The 23,786-nt window shown below is 43.0% G+C and overlaps 2 protein-coding genes across 2 annotated transcripts in view; one reads left to right on the top strand and one right to left on the bottom strand.

Moving 5' to 3' along the window:
* LOC139642125 (zinc finger protein 658B-like) overlaps positions 1–10,084 on the bottom strand; it is a 42,859-nt gene extending 32,775 nt beyond the window's left edge. The window contains exon 1 of the mRNA XM_071516856.1: positions 9,256–10,084. Within this exon, the coding sequence (XP_071372957.1) occupies positions 9,256–10,040 (785 nt within the window). The 5' untranslated portion in view covers positions 10,041–10,084. The remainder of the gene's footprint in view (positions 1–9,255) is intronic.
* Positions 1–23,786, top strand: part of LOC139642124 (zinc finger protein 91-like) — a 188,275-nt gene that overhangs the window by 150,462 nt on the left and 14,027 nt on the right. Inside the window, exon 7 of the mRNA XM_071516855.1 lies at positions 5,767–6,145. Within this exon, the coding sequence (XP_071372956.1) occupies positions 5,767–6,145 (379 nt within the window). The remainder of the gene's footprint in view (positions 1–5,766; positions 6,146–23,786) is intronic.

Genomic DNA, 23,786 nt, shown 5'->3' with positions numbered 1-23,786 from the left:
AGTCAAAAAGAGGCATGAAGAAGCGCGTGGCCCGACCCCCAGCCTCATCATCAAAGCGGGAGGGGGCAGGTCCCTGATCAGACAGCAGTCCAATTTTCAAGGCTGCAGCCGCCCTAATAATAAAGAGTGACTGCTACGCACGTTCCTCCATGACTGTCCTGCAGGAGGTTTACTAGAAGCTGCATGAGGCCCATGTGATACTCACCCCCCATTGAGCTTATTGTAATAGTGGAGGTTGGGGGGGGGCATCCTTGCGTGCCACACCCTGCACTGTTGGAGCCGCAGTCCTGGGGCGCTTGGCCAACTGTGGTCCTTGAGCAGGAGTGGGCAGGAATTTACCCCCAGAAATGGAAATGGCCTTTCTTAGTTTTGCTGACATACAAAAACAACTCATGTATGAAGATGGATTATCCCTAGCTGTCAGTGCATGCTCCACCCCTAAACAGAGTACACAATATTCATGTCTATCCTCCACAGGCATTTTTACACTGCAACGCAACGCATGCAGGGAGGTGCCTCCCGGCTTGCCATACTGACGTCACCAAGCAGACCAGGAAGTGTGCTCACACGCCCTGCCTTATGTTTGTAGCGCTAGCAGCTAACTTAGAGTTTCTCAACAGAGGCTGCTGGGAGCAAGACAGCTGAGAGGGGGGCGTTTGGGTGCAAATGGGGGGCGTTCTGTTTCTTTTGAGCAGTCATTCAGCCAGTGTTTCCCATACGCAAGTGGCCCACCCAGGGAGATATGTTACCACCCAGGACAATGTCATGTCAAATGATGTTCCCGGTGGTTATTAGCCTCACACAGGAATGCCATTATTTTCTAATCCAACAAATAAAAGCACATGGAAGCAGGTTCCATGTTCTAGGCTACTAAATGATAAATGGACATACAGTACAAACAACATACCGATCACTAATATCTGATCACTAATATGACAGATTAGGACGAATAGGATCCATTATTTGTCCTTACCATAGACTGTAAAAAAAGATGGATGCAGTGAGTGTGACATCACCCACAGGTTTCTGAAGGACCGTTTTGAAACCAAAAGTTTGAGTTTACGATCGCTGCCATGTTGACATTTTTTGGAGCTGGAGCAGCCAGAGAGAAGCCGAGGGTCGTCCACAGAGCCGCAGCTCCGCCTGCTATTGGTCCGTAATCGCCGACCTGACGATCACTGGACAGGCGACCTGTCAATCACTCTGAAAACAACCCCGTTTTATAACCATTATATCCCATTAATGACGCAATTATTTTGAAAATCGCCATATGGATACATATTAGAAGAAGTGAAATTAGCTACAGAGACCATAACCTCTTGTCGAAAAGATTTATTGACTTTATATTTTGAGTGAGAAGTTGGGTTGTGGTCCCATTGACTCGCATGGAGTTGGGCGGGATTTAGAGTGTTTTTGTAGCCAGCATCTAGCGGACGTTAGAGGAATTGCCGCTGTCAGCCACTTCCTTATTGGCTTCAAAATTCACATTAATTTGACTATTTAACGTGATTTCGCTTATGTGAGCCATATCATCATATATACCGATATAGAAAAAAATCCTTATGATTATCGTGATATTGACTCCAACCATATCGTCCAGCCCTACTATATGTCGTTTACCAGCCCTTGCCAGGTGAGAATATTTTAGATATTGGTAGTAATACATCTAATGTGGTGTAAGTTTGGTGTTTGAGAACGGCAGGCCCATCTACCGGCCTGTATGACTAATGCTGTGAAAAGGACATTTTTCAAAGAACATCAATTTAACATGTAGACTTTGCCTCCATGTTTACTATAACGATTTAATTGAATATTTTGATACAATTTCTATTCTGTACTCAGGAGTGACAGTTTTTACGCTTTCAGTTTGAAACCAAAATCGCTTCACTTCCGGTCTTACTGCGGTTAAGCATTGGCGGCTTGACAGGAGGAAAAGCTCTACTTTAATGAAAACATAACGTATAACGTGACGTACGACAACAGCGACGCCAGCTTTGCTTTTAGTCGTGATAGAAATGGCATTAACCGCGTGTGAATGATGAGGAAATGACATTTTTACTGTACCAACCTGCTCTGTGTAGCCGCACTTCAGGATGTAAAACAGCGTCCAGTAGCTTTCGTTGTCGGTCGTTCTGCTCTTTTGAACGAGAAACTTCCTCCTCGTACTCTGCTATCGTTCTTTCAAACAGCCCAAATATCTCTTCAACAGCCGCAGTTAGTCGCTGCTTCACCGACGCTCTCAGCTGACGGACTTCAGACATTTTCCACACAGCTAAAGAGCTAAAGCTAGCTTCGCTGCGCGGTAGTGACGTCACCGTTTACGTCCGACGGGAGGAAACGTCATCACGTCAACGCTTTCTCCACAGGGAGTAATAAGATTTGATTCCAGACAGCATTGAATTTAACAGCCAAAATAAATACATATTAGTAAATTTATTTATTTGTAATTATTTATATAAATAAATGTACACAGAGATAAATAAATAAAATCGAGTAGAACAGTGTACTGTGTATCCTATACCCATTTATTTCCTTAATTATTTATTTCAGCATTTATTTACCAATTCCTGACCTTGGTATTATAAGGTTCTATCTGACCTTTTTGTCAAAACTGAGTTAGTCGCATGAACCTATTCTATGAGTGCCTGTTGCCATATGTGTGGTGTTATTTTTTGAAAATAATGATTTTTGAGTCTGTAATTTCTAAAACAAAAGGACCCATCTCCATTTAACTCAATGGATGCTGAAAACTTTGAAGCTCAATATCTCAGAACTATCCTGAAGACAGATAGAACTTTATAATTCTAAGATCATGAATTTATTAATTTCTGTAAGTATTCATATCTGTATCCATTCCTCTCAACTCCCAGTTGGAACCCAGTGTGTTTGAAGGCAGCAGTGAAGACAAAGCAGCAGCTGATCCTTCGCCCTCCTTACAAACACTCAGTGAGCATGAATTTGCCGTCACTAAAAAAAGAACCTTCTTATCCTTATTTGATCATACCGGCATCTTTCTCCTGAACACAGACCTGACTGGAGCTCTTAAATTTCACCCTTTTTCATATCAAGGACCCTAATTTAGTCCACCTATTTGATGAGATTTTGTCTCTCCGGCCCAAATCTGAGGATATATTCATTGTGAGATTTGATTTTGTCCAGAACTCCATGACTGTCTGTATTGCAGGTAGAGAGATAACAGAGAAACTATCATCAAAGCAGTCATTCTTCTACATTCTCTAATTGAGTGTTAACTTCTTGTAAATTAAATAATGGTGAAGTTTAACACTTCATAAATTTGCTGGAGACCCCCAGGAACCACCTCAAGGACCCCTGGTGGTCCCCAGACCTATAAATGGATCCTTGTAGGACCCCATGTCTTCGAAACATGTATGATACTGTAAAACCAGTTCAGACTCAGTGACTTGACCTTTATTGATGCTTGTTACTGGTCTGCTTTATTTTAAAATTTAGTTGATCAAATGTGATACTAGAAAATGTGTTCAGTAGAGACAGACCTCCTCCATGTCTGTCAACACGTGGCTTATCACCTTTTGGTGATAAGCCACGCCCCCTTTTGGCCAATCGACATAGTTAATCAGTTCTTCCTTGGCCCATAACCAACCATCATACCAACCCAAGATGATATATGAACTGAAAATGGCACAGCTGCCTGAGTCCACAGACAGCAGGATGTCATTTAGCACGCTCAGAAACCAGACTGGACCTCATCCAGGATGTTTTTAGGGTTAAAGTGGGAGAGCAGTTGAGAGAGAAAGGACTTTAGAGGAGAATGGGAGTTTGGAGATGGGACGAAAATTGTTTGGAACTGTGGGGTCAAGTCTAGTCTAGTCTAGTCTAGTCTAGTCTAGTTTATTTATATCACCCTTTATCACAAGCATGTCTCAAAGGGCTTTACATAGCATCATATCCATGGCATATGCATACTACATCATATATACACACTACATACTGTATATATATATATATATACACACATCATATATATCCTATACTACATACATGCTATATATCATATATATACATAATTTTACTAGATTGTATATGCAGCCAGGAGAGGGGCAGCCAGTTCCCATGAGGCCTTTGACACACACTGGGTTTGGGCCGGATCCTCCAGCAGATCTGAGGGTGTGTGGGACAGGACCGAGGTGCCCGAGGCCCAGGTGGTGTGCTGGTTACCAGGTTAGTGTGCTGTGGCAGTGGTTCCAGAACAGAACCAGGTGGACTGACCTGGTTGGGTCTGATGGACTAACGAGGCAGAAGTTCCAGCCCTTTAGGCGCCGTTACTCACCAGTTGTTTTTCCAAGTGGACCGACAGAGCCACACTGGCCCTGGGAGACCTCCATCCTGTCTGTACTGAACTCTGGACTGCTGTGTGGGGCTCACCTGGGACAGTGGTGGAAAGTAACTAAGTACATTTACTCAAGTTCCGTGGTGAAAGCATTCGTTGGTGATCGTGCAGTACTCCACCGAAACACCAGCCGGCAGCATCGTGCTTTGTTAACATGGGAGTAATAACAGAAGAAGAAGGTGTTCACAGTCTCTGAACAAGAGAGAAAGGAGGTTTCTGGAAGCTCGTGTTCTGGGAAGTTAGACTTCACGAAGAAGAAGTTTTGCTCTTCTTTCTTAAGGTTTTACCTCAGACTCTTCTCCCGGTAGCCTACAAAGCTTTTTAAGTTAGCATAGCTAGCTAGCTGCTAACAGACAGACAGGGACGGAGCTTAGCAACACAACGCTAGCTAGCTAAAGAGACTGTTTGATATCGAGCAGGTTGTGTTTTGACTCAGTAAGCAGCGTTATTGTATAATGTCTAAAGTCCAGAAGCTGAGAGCGTTGGTGAAGCAGCGACTAACTGCGGCTGTTGAAGAGATATTTGGGCTGTTTGAAAGAACGATAGCAGAGTACGAGGAGGAAGTTTCTCGTTCAAAAGAGCAGAACGACCGACAACGAAAGCTACTGGACGCTGTTTTACATCCTGAAGTGCGGCTACGCAGAGCAGGTTGGTGACATTTAAATGTTATTTTCACATTACTCATACACATTTCATCATATTTCTGTTGTGAGTAGCTGCAATGTTAGCATCATTGATCTCATTAACATTATGAAGTCTCTTCCTTAATGTGTGTATGTGTGTATTTCAGCCTTCCCTCCAGACGTCCAGCAGCTGCTGGTCAGTGAAGAAGAGGTTCCCCCTGAGCAGCAGGACTGGAGCCCCAGTCTGGACCAGGAGGACCCAGAGCCCCCACACATTAAAGAGGAACAGGAGGAACTCCGGACCGGTCAGGAGGGAGAGCGGCTTGGAGGGCCGGAGGAGGCCGATATCACCGAGTTCCCGTTCACTCCTGTCCCTGTGAAGAGTGAAGATGATGAAGAGAAACCTCAGTCCTCACAGCTTCATCAAAGCCAAACTGAGGAGAACAGAGAGGCAGAGCCTCTAGCCAGCAGCTCAACTGAACAGATGAAAACAGAAGCTGATGGAGAGGACTGTGGAGTATCAGAACCAGCCAGGAACTTAGATCCAGCTAGTCATTTACAACCAACTAGTGATGGCAAGACTTCAGACTCTTCTGAACCTGAGACTGAAGACAGAGATGATGATTGGAAGGAGACTAGAGAACCTCAGTCAGGTTTAGACTCAGTGAAAAACAATAAAGTCCTTGTAAGTTATAAGCGATCCTGTACTTGGGCGAATCACTTACGTTGCTCAGTTTGTGGTAAAAGATTCAGGGATAATTCAGTGTTGGTCAGACACATGAGAAGTCACACAGGGGAAAAGCCTTTCAGCTGCTCAGTTTGTAACAAAAGTTATACTCACAGGGCAACACTGGTCGTACACATGAGAAGTCATACTGGGGAGAAACCGTTTAGCTGCTCAGTTTGTGGTAAAAGATTTGTCAAGAGTGGAAACTTGGGTGGACACATGAGAAGTCACACAGGGGAAAAGCCTTTCAGCTGCTCAGTTTGTCACAAAAGTTTTGGTCGGAAAGGAACATTGGTTAAACACATGTGTGTCCATACTGCGGAGAAACCGTTTAGCTGCTCGGTTTGTGGTAAAGGATTCGGCCAAAAGACGCATTTACAGAACCACACGATGATCCACACAGGAGAGAAACCCTTCAGCTGCAGTGTCTGTGGGAGAAGATTTAAACGGCGTTCACAGGTCAGACAGCATAAGTGTGTTGGTGAGAGCAGCAGCAGGTGAAGCTGCAGGTTGAGCTGAACTGTTCAGCAGGAACAGAACAACACACCTGTTTCCTCGTGTCTGTCTGTGGTTATAAATCTTTTATCTATAGTCTGGAACCAGTGACCCTGAGCAGGCTATTTCAAAATTGCCACTGTACCTGATTTCCTTATATATGCTGCATTCCACTGGAAGTCAGAAGTCGATAGTTCTGAGTGGAATTGGATCTTGTCCGAATTTCCGACTGGGAACTCTGACTTTTTTTTTTTTTTCTCACTTAAGTTTTTATTGTTTTCACAAAGATATAGACAGAGCAGCACATCAGCATCAACACAAAAAATAGTACAGTAAAATACACAAACAAATAAAAATAACAATGAATAGTTAGTTAATTAGACATTCATTTAGTCGGTGTCATGTCTCATATAAATGTTCCATTTTTCCCAAGATACATCACAGGGCAGGTATTTGGAATTTCATATCCCAAAATATTTTTAACAACCGCAGAACTCCGACTTGATCGACTCGCTTTTCTCCGAGTTCCGAGTGCGATGGAACGATTTATTTAAACATTCTCAGTTGCTGCCAGAACAAAAAGTTGAAAAGAAGACCATATGTGCGTCTTTAGATGTCTTTGGTGTTCACACTGGAAACCATTTCCAAGGCTTCATGAGGCTGCAGGCTGAACTCTGGAAGAGCCCGAGCTCAAAGGGCCTGAGTTTAGTTTTAACTTAAAGTTTGATTTTTTTAGTTTTTGCTTCCCCACTTTGTTTCTTCCCTTCTTTGTAAATATGTTTAAATTCATGGATCATCCACTTCCTGTAAAATAAATACCTGGTGACTGTTCAGCTGCTCTAGGAAGTCTTTCTTCCAATTTCCACTTCCATCCTAACATCCTATTTTACTGAAGTCATCACAGCACCTGCAGCAGACCTTTTTCACAAACATGGCTTACATACTTCTGCAGGTACAGATCAGTTTCACCATGGCAGCAATGTTAAGAAGCCAACTTTCTGTATATGTATATATGTATATATGTGTATGTATATGAATATACGTATATATTTATTATTATTATTATTTTGTATTATTTATATATTTTTTAATTTTATGATCTTATTTTATTTATTTTTGCCTGAGTAAAGATTTATGTATATATGTCTTGATATCTTCTCTCAGTGTACATCTAGTATATATTGCAAATTGTATTACTAGTCTGGTTTTGCTTAACTACTATTGGCTAAAAATGAAGCAATGGGGCAATAGGGGTGGGGTTCTGTTGGAGAATGACTGGGGGGGGGGGGGGGGGGTGAATATATTGTAAAATTGTATTGTCATTTGTATACCATTTGTAAAATAAAAACAAAAAAAGAAGCCAACTTTCTGTCACCTCCGACTCCATCTGTGATCATTTATGTTGTGTTTCAATGTATCACATAACATCAGACAGGTGTTGTTATTGACATATATTTCTGTTTCAGGTTTCTAGACCTTCCAGGTGGTCTGACGTGGGGTCTGGGGACCACCAGGGGTCCATGAGGGGGTTCCAGGGGGTCCGGAGCAAACTGATGAACTGTTGAACTTCAGCGTTATTTAATTTCATCATTTTCAAGTGAACACAGTTAGAGAATGTAGAGGAAAGACTGTTCTGATCAGTTTCTCTGTTCTCTCTCTATCTACAGTACAGACAGTCATGGAGTTCTGGACAAAATCAAATCTAACAATAAAAATATTCTCAGATTCGGGGCTGAGAGACAAAATCTCATCAAATGGGGGTCCAGGCTCTAATGTGGACTAAATTAGGGTCCTTGATATGAAAAAGGTTGAGAATCAGTGCCCTATGTTAAACATGCTTTGTGAGACAGGTGCACAATACAGGATTGAGATACTGGGTGCAGGACCAAATGTAACAAGACCTCATATACAGAGCAGATTAGAACTGCAATGATTAATCGATTAATCGATTAGTTGTCAACTATTAAATTAATCGCCAACTATTTTGATAATCGATTAATCGGTTTGAGTAATTCTTTAAGAAAAATAAGTCAAAATTCTCTGATCCAGCTTCTTAAATGTGAATATCTTCTGGTTTCTTTCCTCCTCTATGACAGTAAACTGAATATCTTTGGGTTGTGGACAAAACAAGACATTTGAGGACGTCATCTTGGGCTTTGGGAAACACTGATCCACATTTTTCACCATTTTCTGACATTTTAGAGACCAAACAACTAATCGATTAATCGAGAAAATAATCAACAGATTAATCGAAAATGAAAATAATCGTTAGTTGCAGCCCTAGAGCAGATTAGTAAAACAGTAAACTAAACATTAACACAATGCAAGCAAACGTTCAAGGCTGAAGAGTTGTTCCAGTGTAACAGCATTGGTACAACTAGGGAACTAAATAGGCTGTAAAATACAACTGGATCGATAGAAACTCTGAACAGTTTTTATTAATATCTTTGAAGCCTCGATGAAAAATGGTACAAAAGTTTCATCTTTCTCCATGTGGAAATATTCCCACAACTTTTTATTGAGCAAAGAACATCTCAACAAGAACATTGTCACGTTGTAAATTGTGCGCACAGTTGAACAAAAGGTTTTTCCACTGCAAATAACATCAAACCTCCTGAAGCAGCTGAAGTGTCTGTTCACCTCACATCGGAAGAAACAAAAGAACAGGATGTCATGTGATCACCTGTTTAACTTGTTGGAACGCCCGCATCCAAAATTATCTATAATTGTGAAATTAAAATCAACCATAAACAAACTGCATCAGATATTGCTCAGTTTGTACGCAGACTTTATTTTTCTTATCTACAACTGCCGACAGCAGTGACACACTTACACAATTTGTGATGCCACATGGGAAATATCAGTGTGAAAAAAATTCCTAGATATCCTACTTGTAATCACCATTCGGAGGCTGATGTGAACAGTTTTTCCCCAACTGGCAGGTCGTATTTATGGAAGTCTGAACTCGACTTTGACTTCCAATGGAATGCAGCATTAGACATGTGACAGCTGATTAAATATTTTCCCCAAAACACGGAAACTGTACGGTTTCTCCTATGTGGAGTCTGGTGTGTTTGTTCAGATTTCCTTCTTCATTAAATTGTTTGCCGCAAACTAAGCAACTATATGGTTTCTCTCCTGTATGGACTCTTGCGTGTTTCTTCAAATTACCCTTGTAATGAAATACTTTACCACAAACTGAGCAACTAAAGGGTTTCTCTCCTGTGTGAATTCTCATGTGTGTATTCAAATTACCCTTGTGAGGAAATATGTTACCACAAATTGAGCAACTAAAGGGTTTCTCTCCTGTGTGGATTCTTATGTGTGTATTCAAATTACCCTTGTGATTAAATAATTTACCACAAATTGAGCAACTAAAGGGTTTCTCTCCTGTGTGGATTCTCATGTGCATCTTCAAGTCTTCGTTATAACCAAAACGTTTACCACAGACTGAACAACTAAATGGTTTCTCTCCTGTATGGACTCTGTCATGTCTCTTCAAGTGGTGTTTGTCACCAAAACTTTTACCACAAACGCTGCAACTGTATGGTGTTTCTCCTGTGTGGTCTGTCATGTGTTTCTGCAGATTTATCTTATGACGAAATAGTTGACCACAGACTGAACAACTGAAGTGTTTCTCTCCTGTGTGGGTTCTCATGTGTACCTTCAGATATGCTTTATCAGCAAAATCTTTACCACAGACGGAGCAATGAAATGGTTTCTCTCCTGTATGGACTCTCCCGTGTCTACTCAAGTCTCGTTTTTGACCATAACTTTTACCACAAATGCTGCAACTGTATGGTTTTTCTCCTGTGTGGACTCTCATGTGTAACTCCAAGTGTCCTTTCCGATTCAGTGTTTTACCACAGACTGAGCAGCTAAAGCGTTTCTCTCCAACAGATGTTTTATGACTCTCTTTCCAATCATCTTCTCTGTCTTCAGTCTCAGGTTCAGAAGAGTCTAAAGTCTTGCCATCACTAAATGGTTTCTCCACCTTGTGGATTCTCCTGTGTCCCTTCAAGTGTCCTTTATAAACAAAACTTTTACCACAGACTGAGCAACTAAATGGCTTCTCTCCTGTATGAGCTCTCCTATGACTTACAAGGACTTTGTTGTTTTTCTGCGAGTCTAAACCTGACCGAGGTTCTCTAGTCTCCTTCCATTCATCATCACAGTTTTCAGTCTCAGGCTCAGAAGAGTCTGAAGTCTTGCCATCACTAGTTGGTTGTAAATGACTAGCTGGATCTAAGTTCCTGGCTGGTTCTGATACTCCACAGTCCTCTCCATCAGCTTCTGTTTTCATCTGTTCAGTTGAGCTGCTGGCTAGAGGCTCTGCCTCTCTGTTCTCCTCAGTTTGGCTTTGATGAAGCTGTGAGGACTGAGGTTTCTCTTCATCATCTTCACTCTTCACAGGGACAGGAGTGAACGGGAACTCGGTGATATCGGCCTCCTCCGGCCCTCGAAGCCGCTCTCCCTCCTGACCGGTCCGGAGTTCCTCCTGTTCCTCTTTAATGTGTGGGGGCTCTGGGTCCTCCTGGTCCAGACTGGGGCTCCAGTCCTGCTGCTCAGGGGGAACCTCTTCTTCACTGACCAGCAGCTGCTGGACGTCTGGAGGGAAGACTGAAATACACACATACACACATTAAGGAAAACTGTGAGTAAGTTAACCTATGCTTGTTACCATTACTTCATAACGTTAATGAGATCAATGATGCTTCCTTTGCAGCATGGCTGAAGCCACATATGACGACACTGAGGTGCAGACATTTCGTGTCCACATTCTCAAACAGACAGTGGAAGTAGGGGTGCGGCTGCACCAGCAGCTCCACTTTATTGCCTCTGGTCTCCTGGTTCACTTCATATGCGTCCATTACAGTTTTCATATGACTCTGTTTTAGGCGCCGCATTAACTAGGGCAAGGAGTTCCTTTCACGACATTTTGTTTGTAGGCTGTGTACAGTTAGAAACCTTTCAGAACAGGAGATACTGACTCACTAATTTCACAGACCCATGAAATACATATAATCAGCTCTGTCCTTTAAATCCTTTTGGGAATGTGATTACTCACACTTGTCTCTCTGCTCTCCTCTGTTCCTCCGACCGACAGTCAACAGTCCCACAGGATTTCTCTGAAGCGGTTCTTTGGTTCGTTTGAAAGTCTGTTTATGTCGACTAGCTGTCGATATTCATGTTCGGATATTCCATGGAAAGACAGAAGGGCGATGAATGCTTTCAGTTCATCCACGGAGGCTATCGCACACTTCCTGTCCGGGAGCTGTGTGCCTCATCGCACTGTTGTTCTAAAGGAATGTCAGTAATCATGTGTGAAATTACTTTACATGGAGTTTTGATGCCGCTGACTTGGTGGATGGAAAAAGGAGGAGAGGGAGAGACTTTCACATCTGTCTATCAACGCGCTGTAGCCCGTCACACAAGTTGCGGGTATGTTGCACGGAGAAAATTGCAAAAATGTTTTTATTTACAATACTTGTTTTTTAGAATTCTGAAAACGCAGGCCTTTAAAGCCCAAATACTTAGAAAAACTCAAGGAAGGATGAGACCATTACATACATACATACATTACATAGCATTTCCAGAGTTTGAGAAATTGTAATTTGAAATCTCAATGCCAGCCGGTGTAAAAGGTCCAATATCGCACAGCTGGGCAAGCGGTGCTTTAGGGACAGATGTGGAACGGACCTGTAGGCATTTATTTAGAGTATAGACCCACATCAGAGAGGCTGGAACACATAGGCTACAGTATGATCATGTGACCATGTGAGTCATGTGACCTCGCTCCTCTCTGTACCTCAAACTACTTCTATTAACGCTTGTTCTTAGTCTTTATCATTTCACAGGAAAATTAAAAAATATAATATTGATAAATATATCAATAGCCTACGTATTATACGAAATAATATTAATAAACAATATAAAATGTTGCAGTGACTGGGGTTGGCGGTAAACCACCAAACCGCAGGGGGGCGCTACTTTTTCACTGCGGTAAGAACATTTCAATACCGTCACGGCTAGAGATGCACCGATTGCAATTTTCTTGGCCGATTCCGATTTCCGATTTTTTAAAAGTCTGACCTGCCGATTCCGATTTTGGCCGATTCCTATTTTCTTTCTAAGAACTATAATTGACAGCACACACAAACATTTTTGTAACTTTTCTTTAATGGAAAATTAAAATTCAATTGTATGTTCATAATAAAACAACTGACTATTAATAACTTACATTTTCTCCAAAACTGCACCAGGTTACAGGACCTTCTCTCACTCTCACTCAAACAAATCTCAAAATAAAAAAGTGCTCCAGGTTACTGGACAGAGCTTTTTTGAACAAATAAAATCCAAATGAAAATGAATTGCAGTATATCCCACTTTATACTTTCCCGAAAGAAAACAGGTGCAACAGATCTATATAACAACACACGGACTATTACTAGTATGGACTATTATACAACAGGTAGTTCCGACTAAGCGATCTGATTGATCAACTAGACATTTAGAACGTGATCAAATCAGCATGACAGCACACCTAGCCGTGCTTATCACTAAATATTACTCCGCCATATTATCATACAATATATTTAAATATAACGCTACGCTAACTCTGTTCAGCCTTGATGTTACAGACGCTCTGCATCCATCAGCTGTGCCAGTGAGTCGGTGACACGGCGCTACTAGCTTAAAAATACATGTGAAGTTCGCGGACATAGTAGCTAAATCTGTCCATGGAAAAATTATTTTTTTCAGCAGATATCTTAGTTACAACAAGATTGAGCTAGCAAGGCAGTTTTGTGTTTATATGTGTGGTATTTATTCAGTTTGGGAAATCCCGCGATCTCTAGAAAGCATTAGCTCCAGTTGGCTGCTGACTCAACAGGGACTAGAACTCGTCTCTGTTGCAGGTCGTTACTAAGGCTCCGCCTACTTGCTGGAGTAGTAAACTAGGTTCCATTACATAGGAGTCTACTGACGTGACTGATTGTTTTCCAGTTATTAGTCAGACCCCATGTATTTCCAGGGAAACTGAGATAACACTAGCAAAACGTTTTTTATTTTGAGAGCGAATTGCCCCACAATATGAATACATTTTGTTTGTATCTTTTATTTTGTTGGTAACTGTTGTATAATCGCAATATTACACTCGGGGGTGTGCGTAAGCATCACGGTAACGCACACCCTCTCGTGTAATATTGCTTAATTACAGCGGAGTTTTTACCGTTGTCTTAAATTTGACCGGCACAGAATCGGATATATGAGACTGATCGGCCGGTCACCGGTCATGGCCGATCAGCTGAAAACCGGCCGATTCCGGTCACCGGCCGATCGATCGGTGCATCTCTAGTCACGGCCCTCGATGTGTGGGGGAACGGGTTCAGGAGCATCAGGAGCGGCTGCAGGTGGCTGAAGACCGGGCCCAGAGGCTCAGAGGCCCAGAGGCCCAGAGGCCCAGAGGCCCAGAGGCCCAGAGGCTCAGAGGCTCAGAGGCCCAGAGGTCCAGAGGTCCAGAGGCCCAGAGGCCCAGAGGCTCAGAGGCTCAGAGGCTCAGAGGCCCAGAGGCCCAGAGGCTCAGAGGCTCAGAGGCTCAGAGGCCCAGAGGCCCAGAGGCTCAGAGGCTCAGAGGCCCAGAGGCTCAGAGGCCCAGAGGCCCAGAGGCCCAGAGGCCCAGAGGCTCAGAGGCAGAGTCTCGGCATCAGAACCTGGAGCCTCCGACCAAGGATGCAGACTTGCAGCCGGGACAGTCCGTTTATGGACGGAACCGGCAATTTACCGGCAGGCGTAATATTCAGGATCTCTGGCTCTCCATCCCCCACCCGCCTGTGGACTGAATCCTTATAAACCGGTCTATACAGTAGTGCCGGTTCCTCGCGGCCTCCGATCAGATCCGGCCGTGTGGCCCAGTACAGGTGGAGGAGGACGATCAGGAAGTCGTGCCGAAGCTGGTTGTTAGACAACCAGAGAGCGATGGCGAGGACGCAGACTCTGAGGACATCATATGTACGAAGGCGGCTAGCGGGTCGGACGAACATGGGGCGGGATGGGAATCGAGAACCGGTTCCAGTTGAGAACCGGTTCCAAATTGTCCGATCCATCGGAATCGTATGCCTCCGAGGTTATCAGTTCCTTTTATGGACGACAGCATTGTGGATTTTATGTGCCAGTTTTATATTTGGTTCAGGCTTATTCCCTTTTGAAAAGGAGTATTGTCATTTATTCAAATGTTACTAGGCATACATGCCTATTTTTCTGAAGAAGAATTGTTTATTTTATCAGTCAGTTTTATATTTGTTTTCCAAGTTATATCCTTTTAAGAAAAGGAGCATTGTAATTTATTTTGACATGTTCAAATGTTATTAGGCAGACATTCTACACTGTGTTCAGACTCAAGAGATAATAAAATCAGTGGGACTCTGATTAGCCATCCTATAACAAACTCCTTTTATGTAAAGTAATTTAAACCCACAAAAAACTTATTGTAATTGAAAATGTTCCCCAAGTTTACACTTCAGAACATCTACAAGTAACACAGAGCAGTTAGTCAATAATGAAAAAAACACCAATAAAAAGTAAATTAGTCACCAAAACTTTCAGAGAGCTGATGGGACAGAAAATCTTCAGGTGAGATAAAACTGTCTTGTGCTCTGGCTCTAAAGCATGGGAACGTTTTTTAAAGGTCAACAAACTGCATGAGAAAGTTCACTCAGTATCAGTCAAAAGAAAGAGAAAGAAAATCTGTGTAAAACTTTTATATTTCCTCTGGTTTTATAAGTCATGCGTTTTGTGTTTGGGGTCAAAATGAGCAAAACAACACGGCTGTATACAAAGTGTGTACAGGAACCTGAAAACGTATCATCATGTTAAATTTGAGTTTTACCAGTTTTCCCCATGAAATTAGGAAAAGTCATGAAATATAAAGCTGGAAAAATAATGTCAATCATGTTTTTAGAGACGTTAAATGTTGAATGGGCTCAAATTGACCCCAAACATAATAGGAGGGTTAGGGTTGGGGGGGGGTGTAGCCAGGCGGAGCTAGGAGCTTAGTATAGGTGTGGCTTTCTTTTCTATCTATACTATCTGTTCTATTCTATCTTTTCTCATGGCTAGTTCTGTATTATTATTTATTTATTTGCCTCATGAGTATAATTTGGATATTTATACATTCGGTAAAGTTTGTTCTAAGTTTCTGGATTGAGTTTAAAAATAAAACCATTTTCAGAGACGCGCTATCGGCCGGGCCGCCTCACAGAGGGTGGTACGCATGAGCCGGTGCTAAGCAGGTATTTTACCGTTTGTGTGTCTTTGGTATTTGTCAAAGTATTATGTAATTATATTGTATGATGTATTGTGTTAGCGAGGCTGACGGGACGTGGTTTATCCCAGAGCCAGTTGCCCTAGCTGATGGGTCCACTGTCGCTCCAGGGACTAGAGCCTTGCTGCTGCTCCTAGTAAATTTATTTGTATTCATTTGCATAGCTTGGTGTGTATTGTATGTATCGAGGTTAATACTGTTCCTTATGTGTGCATCTGTAGGACTGTCCATGTGATGGTCACTGCTTCAGCCTCAGCCTCTTCCTCCAGAGTGAGGCTGTCCTGTGGCTCTGCTGCACTTTACTAATGGAGCATTTATTAATATTGGACTGAAGCTAGAACAGCTGTTGTACTCAAGCAACTGTATTATATTTTGGATATCCAACTTGCCTCTTTATGACACGAGTGTTTTCAAATTAACTTGTTGTGAATAAACTTTTTTTTCCTATAATTCTGTGTCTGGCTGCTTACCTTCAAGAGGTCCGGGACCTGCTCAGTTTCCTACTTGGGGTTACATAACTTTAACATGATAACTAGGTGTTGTGATCACTGGAAATTAAGGAACTGGAGGAAAATGTCACTTTTGTACATGAATCATCCAAATATATTGAAAAATACATGAAATGTCTTTAAATAGACAAATCTTGGGACCTCACTCAAGATGTTGGTCTGTCTGCGGCTCTGCTTTGCAGTTGCTCACAGCAGAAATATGATAAAATGTGTATGAGTAATGTGAAAATAACATTTAAATGTCACCAACCTGCTCTGTGTAGCCGCACTTCAGGATGTAAAACAGCGTCCAGTAGCTTTCGTTGTCGGTCGTTCTGCTCTTTTGAACGAGAAACTTCCTCCTCGTACTCTGCTATCGTTCTTTCAAACAGCCCAAATATCTCTTCAACAGCCGCAGTTAGTCGCTGCTTCACCAACGCTCTCAGCTTCTGGACTTTAGACATTATACAATAACGCTGCTTACTGAGTCAAAACACAACCTGCTCGATATCAAACAGTCTCTTTAGCTAGCTAGCGTTGTGTTGCTAAGCTCCGTCCCTGTCTGTCTGTTAGCAGCTAGCTAGCTATGCTAACTTAAAAAGCTTTGTAGGCTACCGGGAGAAGAGTCTGAGGTAAAACCTTAAGAAAGAAGAGCGAAGGGCGCGAGCTCCGTTCAGATAGAGTTATCCATACACACACAGTCTTCTGCTGCTTCATTAAACATGGAAACTAGACTTTAGAAAGGAAAACAACGGAAACTAATCCTCCGCTCACGAAAGTTTACAGACACCGGCGGCCATCTTGCGCGACGTCACAAAGTTTCTTCTTCTTCGTATTGAATTAGCGGCAGTTTAGATGCAGCTAGGCATAGCACCGCCCTCCACAGGATGATATAAACTCCAACATCATCAGTCTTGATTATACAGGCCGGCATGTAGAAAAAAAGTTTTTATTGTAATTATTTGGTCTTTCTTTCCTGGGCCGAGCAAAGTAAGAAAAAGAAGAAAGTCCAATATAGATCTAGTGAGGCCTTGTCTAGATTTCACACCATTTGTTGCAGAACTCCTCACTGCTGCGACCGGCTGGGAGCCTTTCAGATTCTGAGGCCCCCAGGGATTCGTTTGGCTCTTACAGACTCAGAGTTGAGCCATGACCTTTAGCCTTGCTGCCTTCAGTGAGAGGTGTTTCAACTTTTTTATAAAGTCTTCCTCAACCACACAAGGAATGTCTGGTAATTCAGCATGAGGAAACATGATCCTCTCCATCTCTTCTGCAGAATAGGAGTCTGTACTTTAGTATCTGTAATGCCTTGAATCTCAGCAAAAGTAGCCATGATAAGCCACTCAAAGCTCAGGGAATGGGGGCAGCAAACATGCACTAAAATCCACAAGTCCAGTAGGGGTGTTTGGGATCTTAACACAAAGGCACAAAAAGGGAAAACATTTATTTACATAATGCTCAACTAAAAAGTGTCAAAAGTGCAGCGAACAGACTAAAGGTGGGAGAAGGTTTCTCTGGGAGAATGGATAGGGAAACAGTTCTGTCTTTGAGTAGGATGAACAGTCTGGTCTGTAAACCTGGGCTTGGCCCTCATGAACAAAGAATGTGATGATCAGGAAATTCATTCCCAATCTGCAGACACAACTTTCTCTGTCAAACAAGCAAATAGTAAACATGTTGTCCTCCACCAGTGATGTAGTTCCACCCTTTGGTCAGTCAGTGATTGCTGAGTGAACTTGAAATATGAGTGAAATTGTATAAGCATTTTCATATGGGACAATGAAAGGACAGATTGACCATATATTTCTGTTGCCTACTCTCCTCAGAATTAGGCTTACAAGTTATATCTTGAAATGTAGTAACTGTAATTGTTTTTACTCAATACAGTACAAAATATAAGGTGAAGTAAACATCAGAGATGCTTTGCTACAAGCAGAAACTGCAAGAGCTACTTAAGATCTGGTGTTGCAAGTTCCTTCTCATGGTGGTATTCCTTGGTGTGAGGGTGGTAGAGCATTGCGTTGTTGGGAACCCTTCTGCATCTTCAGCAGGTATCTCAGGGTCACAAGCGTTTTGCCAAATGACCAAATTAGCCTTTGCCTGCAGAAGGGTTCCAACTGCGGGCTCTCGTCAACCACAACCATCTTGAGCTGGTCTCAGTTGCCATGGCTATCTCTATCATGGCTTTCTTCAGTTGTTTGGGTTCCAAGCCGGCCTTCTGTAAGAAATAGCGCACTGATGTTGCTGGGAAACTGCGGCAGCTGACTTCAATGGGGAATAAGTTTGCATGCCATCCTTTGACAAGAGCCTCATCAATCAAATCCTGGTACTTGGCTTTCTTCAATTGGTGAGAGATGGCTAGCCTGTCCTCCCAGGGCACTGTGAGTTCGGCTACTAAGATGGTTTTTGTGCTCCTGGATAGAAGAACCATGTCTGGTCGTAGTGAGGTTACTGCCACCTCTTCTGGAAAGACAAGTTTCTTCTTTAGGTCCACTTGCATCTCCCAGTCAGAAGCTTGATGCAAAATGGGGGTTTTTGGCAGTTATTCTTGCTCTAGGAGCCATATCTCCTTCCCTTTGGAAACTGACAAATTCGGGTGGTGATGCCTGGTGTTTGTTGGCTTTGACCCTCTGCAGGTCCACCCATTTCACAATTTCTATAAGGACCTTGTCGTGCCTCCACCTGCATCGGCCTTCTCCCAGTGCTTTGGGACATCCAGTCAAGATGTGATTCAGTGTGCAAAAGGTTGCCCCACACTGCTTGCAGGATGGGTCGTCTTCTTCTTCTCTCCCCAGATCTTTAGGTTGTTTGGGGTTGGCAAGAAGTCAGCCACAGCGCGCAGGAGGAAGGTCAACTTGCACTGGTCGGTACCCCAGAGTTCCTTCCAGGACAGCGAACGCTCGAGTGCCTGGTCCCATTGCATCCACTGTCCCTGGCAGGCGAGCCCTACCGCTTTTACGCAGCGGTTTTCTTCTGCTGCCTCTCGGACCCTCTGCACCACGAGTCCTCTCTTGCCTTTGGCATTGGCCTTGCTCCATCTCTTGGCATTGTAGTTTCCAAGTCCTAGCCGTCCTTGACAGACCACCCTGACGATCTCCTGATGTTTCCAGTGTGCTTCTGCTTCCATCACTGCTTCCTGGGGCTTCCACTTCCTGCCTCACTTGATGGTCTTGTTAGTGTGTCGGACTATCTCATCCTCAGATAGAAGCAGTGTGCTGACTGCTCTTTTGCCTTGGTGACTTTGAATTCTTCCATCACCGATGAGACTGGTAAGTGGAGCTTGGAGGTCTTGCTGTACAGGTTGACCGAGCTGAAAGTTGGGGGAACACCCAGCCATTCTCGCACAAATTTACTGCACAGTTGCTCCATTGCTTCCACTTGAGTCATGGGAAAGTCATACAGCAGGAATGGCCATTGCAGTCTGGGTATGATGCCATGCTGGAAGCACCACACCTTAAACCTCCCAAGCAGCTGGCTGTTGTCTATTGCCTTGAGCCAGATGTTTAGTTGAGCCATGGTGTCTTTGAGGTTGCTGCTGTCCTTCAGGGTGCTGTCATAATTCTTTCCAAGGCATCGGATTCCTTGTTCTTGGATCGTTGGAATCTCAGACCGTTGAATGCTGAAGATGTTTTTTGTCAGCTTTCCTTTCAGGATACTTAGGCTCCTAGATTTTTCTGGTTTGAATTGCATCCGTGACCATGTAGCCATCTTCTCCAGCGAGCTTAGGATCCATCCTTGGATCGTTCCTTGGATCGATGGAGTCATCACAGTTATATCATCCATGAGAGCTCTGCAGGTCGGATGTCTTGTATCGCCATCCGCTTTTGGCCCTCTACATTGCATTACTCCTGCCTTTAGTAGTAGATTCATGGCAGCCACAAACAGGACCATGGATATTGTGCATCCTGCCATGATGCCCTTCTCGAGCCTCTGCCATTTGGTGGTGAAGTTTCCCACAGTGAACCTCATCTTCAGCGAATCCATGTGTGACATCACGAGCTTGACTACTTCTGATGGTACTTGGTAGTGCTCCAATGCATTTTGGATCAGCTGGTGGGGTACGCTTGGGTAGGCTTTGGCGAGATCTAACCATACGACTGAGAATGTGTTCTTGTTACTACTGGCTTCCTTGATCACTGATGTATGCTCCAGGCATCCAGAGTACCCCAGGACTCCTCCTTTTAGGACACTTGGGTCAATGTACTCATTGGCCAGTAGATAAGAAGTCTTTTGGCAATGATGGACCAGAATATTTTCCCTTCTACGTCTAACGGAGATCTCTCGAAACTGGTCAAGTCCTGCCAAGTTCAGTTCTTTAGGGACAAAGCAGCCCTCAGTGAGTGTCCAGAGCCAGGGTTCCTGCTTCTTCTTCCAGTGTGTCCGTAAAAGCTTCGATAACCTCTTCAGTAGCTGTGGACAGTTTTTGTAGATCTTGTAAGTGGTGCCTGATGGTCCTGGAGCAGATCCTGCTTGAGCTTTTTCCACTACTGCCTGTACTTCGTCAAGGGTGAAGTCTGCCATGCTGAAAGGGGTGTGTGGCTTGGGTGTTGGCAGCTGGAAAGGACAGTCCCCCTGTGGAATGTCTCTGCTGGGGTCGCCATGTGCTGCTGCTGCACTGGAAAATCCTCCATTGACTCTCACTTCAACACATCAACCCAGTCTGATGTCTCCAAGTGTGGAGCATGTGTAGACTATTATGTTACCTATGATAACTTTAACTGTATTGCTTTACCACTGAGTCCCCATTCATTGTCCCCCACATTGTATGATAACTTTAACTGTATGACGTGCTTTACCACTGAGTCCCCATTCATTGTCAATGCTGCCCCCTAGCGGCACAAAGTCAACATTACAGTGTGACTAACTAACTAACGAACAGACGGAGACCGATCCATAGTCCCCCCTTTGGTGGGGGACAACTAGAAGGGGATCCTACTAGGACACCCAAACAAGAGATGGACACTTCTCTTACATTTCAGTCACAATTTAAGTTTTAACAAAAGATCATCCTACTGTACCTGTAGTGTTTGCCTTACCTAAAGTACACATCTCTAGGTTGCCCAGTTGTTGCCTCTAATGAAAGTCTATTGGAACCTCCATCTATCTTGACAGGTGCCTGCACCCCCTTGTGGTACAGCTACACTCTTATTTACCTCCAGTCTCATGGTGTATCCATGGGTTCTAGCTTTGGCCCTGATTTTGCCAACTGGTTATGGGCTATTGGGAATATAAGTTCCTCCTTAAACATAAAACCTTTCTCCAGTCATATTCTCATGTACAAAAGATATATTGATGATTATTTCCTTCTGTGGCAGGCTCCATTGGAGAAATTGAATGATGTGATACGGATTTGAATCCGTCCACAAACTTAAGATCTGAGAGAAACTATTCATGTGTGTCACTACTTGTTCTCCCCTTAATGGTGAGATCAGGGACATCATTGAGAAACACTGGGATGTGTTGTGTTTGGATCCAATCTGTAGAAAACCTTTGTCTGACGGTCCTCTCTTCTCCTATTACAGGTCTAGAGATGTAAGAGATTTCCTTGTACATGCAGACAGCTTGATCCCCTCTGTATTTATCCAGAGACGTTTGGACAGTCTGACCAGATTCTTCCCCTGCCGCAACTGTACGGCTTGTGAGAAGAAAAACACTTTCAAGATTCACGATTCAATACTTTATTGCCATACAACCTTAGTTGTAAGAAAACATGAACAAGCACATAAGGCAGATGATAAAATACATGACAAAAACCCCACCAGCCACCAGCCATACGGCTTCTAAAACATACATGGTAAAACAATGTGTTACAGGTACATCTGCTGTTTATTTATCTCACCTCATACCCATGTGGGTTAGAATACGTAGGCGAGACTAAAAGACCTGTGAAAACACAGATTATAGAACATGAGAACACAAAAGTGCCATTGGCAGAAACAATGTCAAATCACCTACAGCCAAACATTTCCATGATGCCGGTCATTCTGTCTCAAACCTCCTACTGTGTCACAGAGCAGATCAGCAAGACAGGTAGGGGTGGGAATATAGAACAGAGGTTACTTGGGGGCAGAACGCAAATGGTAATGATAATAGTCTGTATTCATGTGAATTGTATAGACCTCCTATGGCCTCAGCTGCCTTATTGACTAATTGTTTGCACTCCCCATTTGCCACAAGTCTCTTTGATTGGCTCACACTGAATTTGAGTCTATAAATAAGTCTTTGTGAAGTGAGTCTTTGTACGGTGCTGAGGAAACTTTCACCTTTTGTCTGTTCACTGCACATTTGACACATTTTAGTTGGACACAATGTAAACAAATGTTTTGCTTTAAGGAGCCTGTTTTGTATTTTTTGTCATAATGTGCAAGATACTTTCTTCAACCCACTTACATTTTTTAGACTTTTTTTTTTTTTTTTTTACATTTTTACCTTTATTAGACAGTTCAAAGTTGAGACAGGAAAGACTGGCAGAGAGAAGGGGAAGACATGTGACAAAGGTCCTGGGGCAGATTGGAGCCACCAGGACGCCCCTTCTTCAATACATTCAATATAAAACATTTTCAAATAACATTTTCCAATTTATGTCAGATCTTATTTTGTGAGAGATTTCAATTAGTATTTGCTTTTTATCATTAATTTATACGACAAAATTGTGTATCACAATAGCTTGTTTGCTGCGTATCAGGATGTGATTCTACTGACAATAAATGACACTGAATTACTGCCCAGCCTGATATTAAGGAGCCTGTAACAGTGAAATAAAACTAACATGGGAAAGTTGAACCTGAATTTGAGCCAAAGAGCAGCAACAGTAATTCTCTCTCTCACATTAGCCAACATTAACACAAGATGTGTGTGAGCAGTATTCAGATCTGGCTGCATCCCGAACCACAACACTGACTAGAAGGGTTTGGGTTTCCTCCTGAATGATGGACTATCATGATGTGTCTCTAGTTTATTGTTCTGTTCCTGCTGAACAGTTCAGCTCAACCAGCAGCTCTGCAGCTTCACCTGCTGCTGCTCTCACCAACACACTTATGGTTTCTGACCTGTGAAGGTTGGCGAAAACTTCTCTGACAAACACTGCAACTGTACGGTTTCTCTCCTGTGTGGATCATCATGTGTCTCTTCAAACGTGCTTTATCACCAAAACTTCTCCCACAGGTCGAGCAACTAAAGGGTTTCTCTCCAGTATGGACTCTCATATGTTTTGACCGTGTTGATCTGTGGTTAAATTTTTCTTCACAAACTGAACAGCTGAAAGGTTTTTCCCCTGTATGAATTATCATGTGTGAATGTAATGATTCACTCTGACTGAATACTTTACCACAAACTGAACAACTAAATGGTTTCTCTCCTGTGTGGACTCTCACGTGTCTCTTCAAGTCTCCTTTATGAACAAAACCTTTACCACAAACGCTGCAACTAAATGGTTTCTCTCCTGTGTGGATTCTCACGTGTCTCTTCAAGTCTCCTCTATGAACAAAACCTTTACCACAAACGCTGCAACTAAATGGTTTTTCTCCTGTGTGGCCTCTCATGTGGTTCTGCATATGACTCTTCTGAAGAAATGTTTTACCACAGGCTGAACAACTAAAATGTTCCTCCCCAACAGAAGATGTTTTATGACTTACAAGGACTTCATTGTTTTTCAGTGAGTGTAAACCTGACTGAGGTTCCCCAATCTCCTTCCAATCATTACTGTCTTCAGTCTCAGGTTCAGAAGAGTCTGAAGTCTTGCCATCACTAGTTGGTTGTAAAT

The sequence above is a fragment of the Centroberyx affinis genome, unplaced genomic scaffold (genome assembly GCF_046629955.1).
Source record: "Centroberyx affinis isolate AG114_WGS23_722 - 3 ecotype Tasmania unplaced genomic scaffold, CSIRO-AGI_Caff_v1 ptg000434l_1, whole genome shotgun sequence".
Classification (NCBI taxonomy): domain Eukaryota; kingdom Metazoa; phylum Chordata; class Actinopteri; order Beryciformes; family Berycidae; genus Centroberyx; species Centroberyx affinis.
The sequence above is the reverse complement of the archived record's forward strand: the minus strand, read 5'-3'. Positions and strand labels throughout refer to the sequence as shown.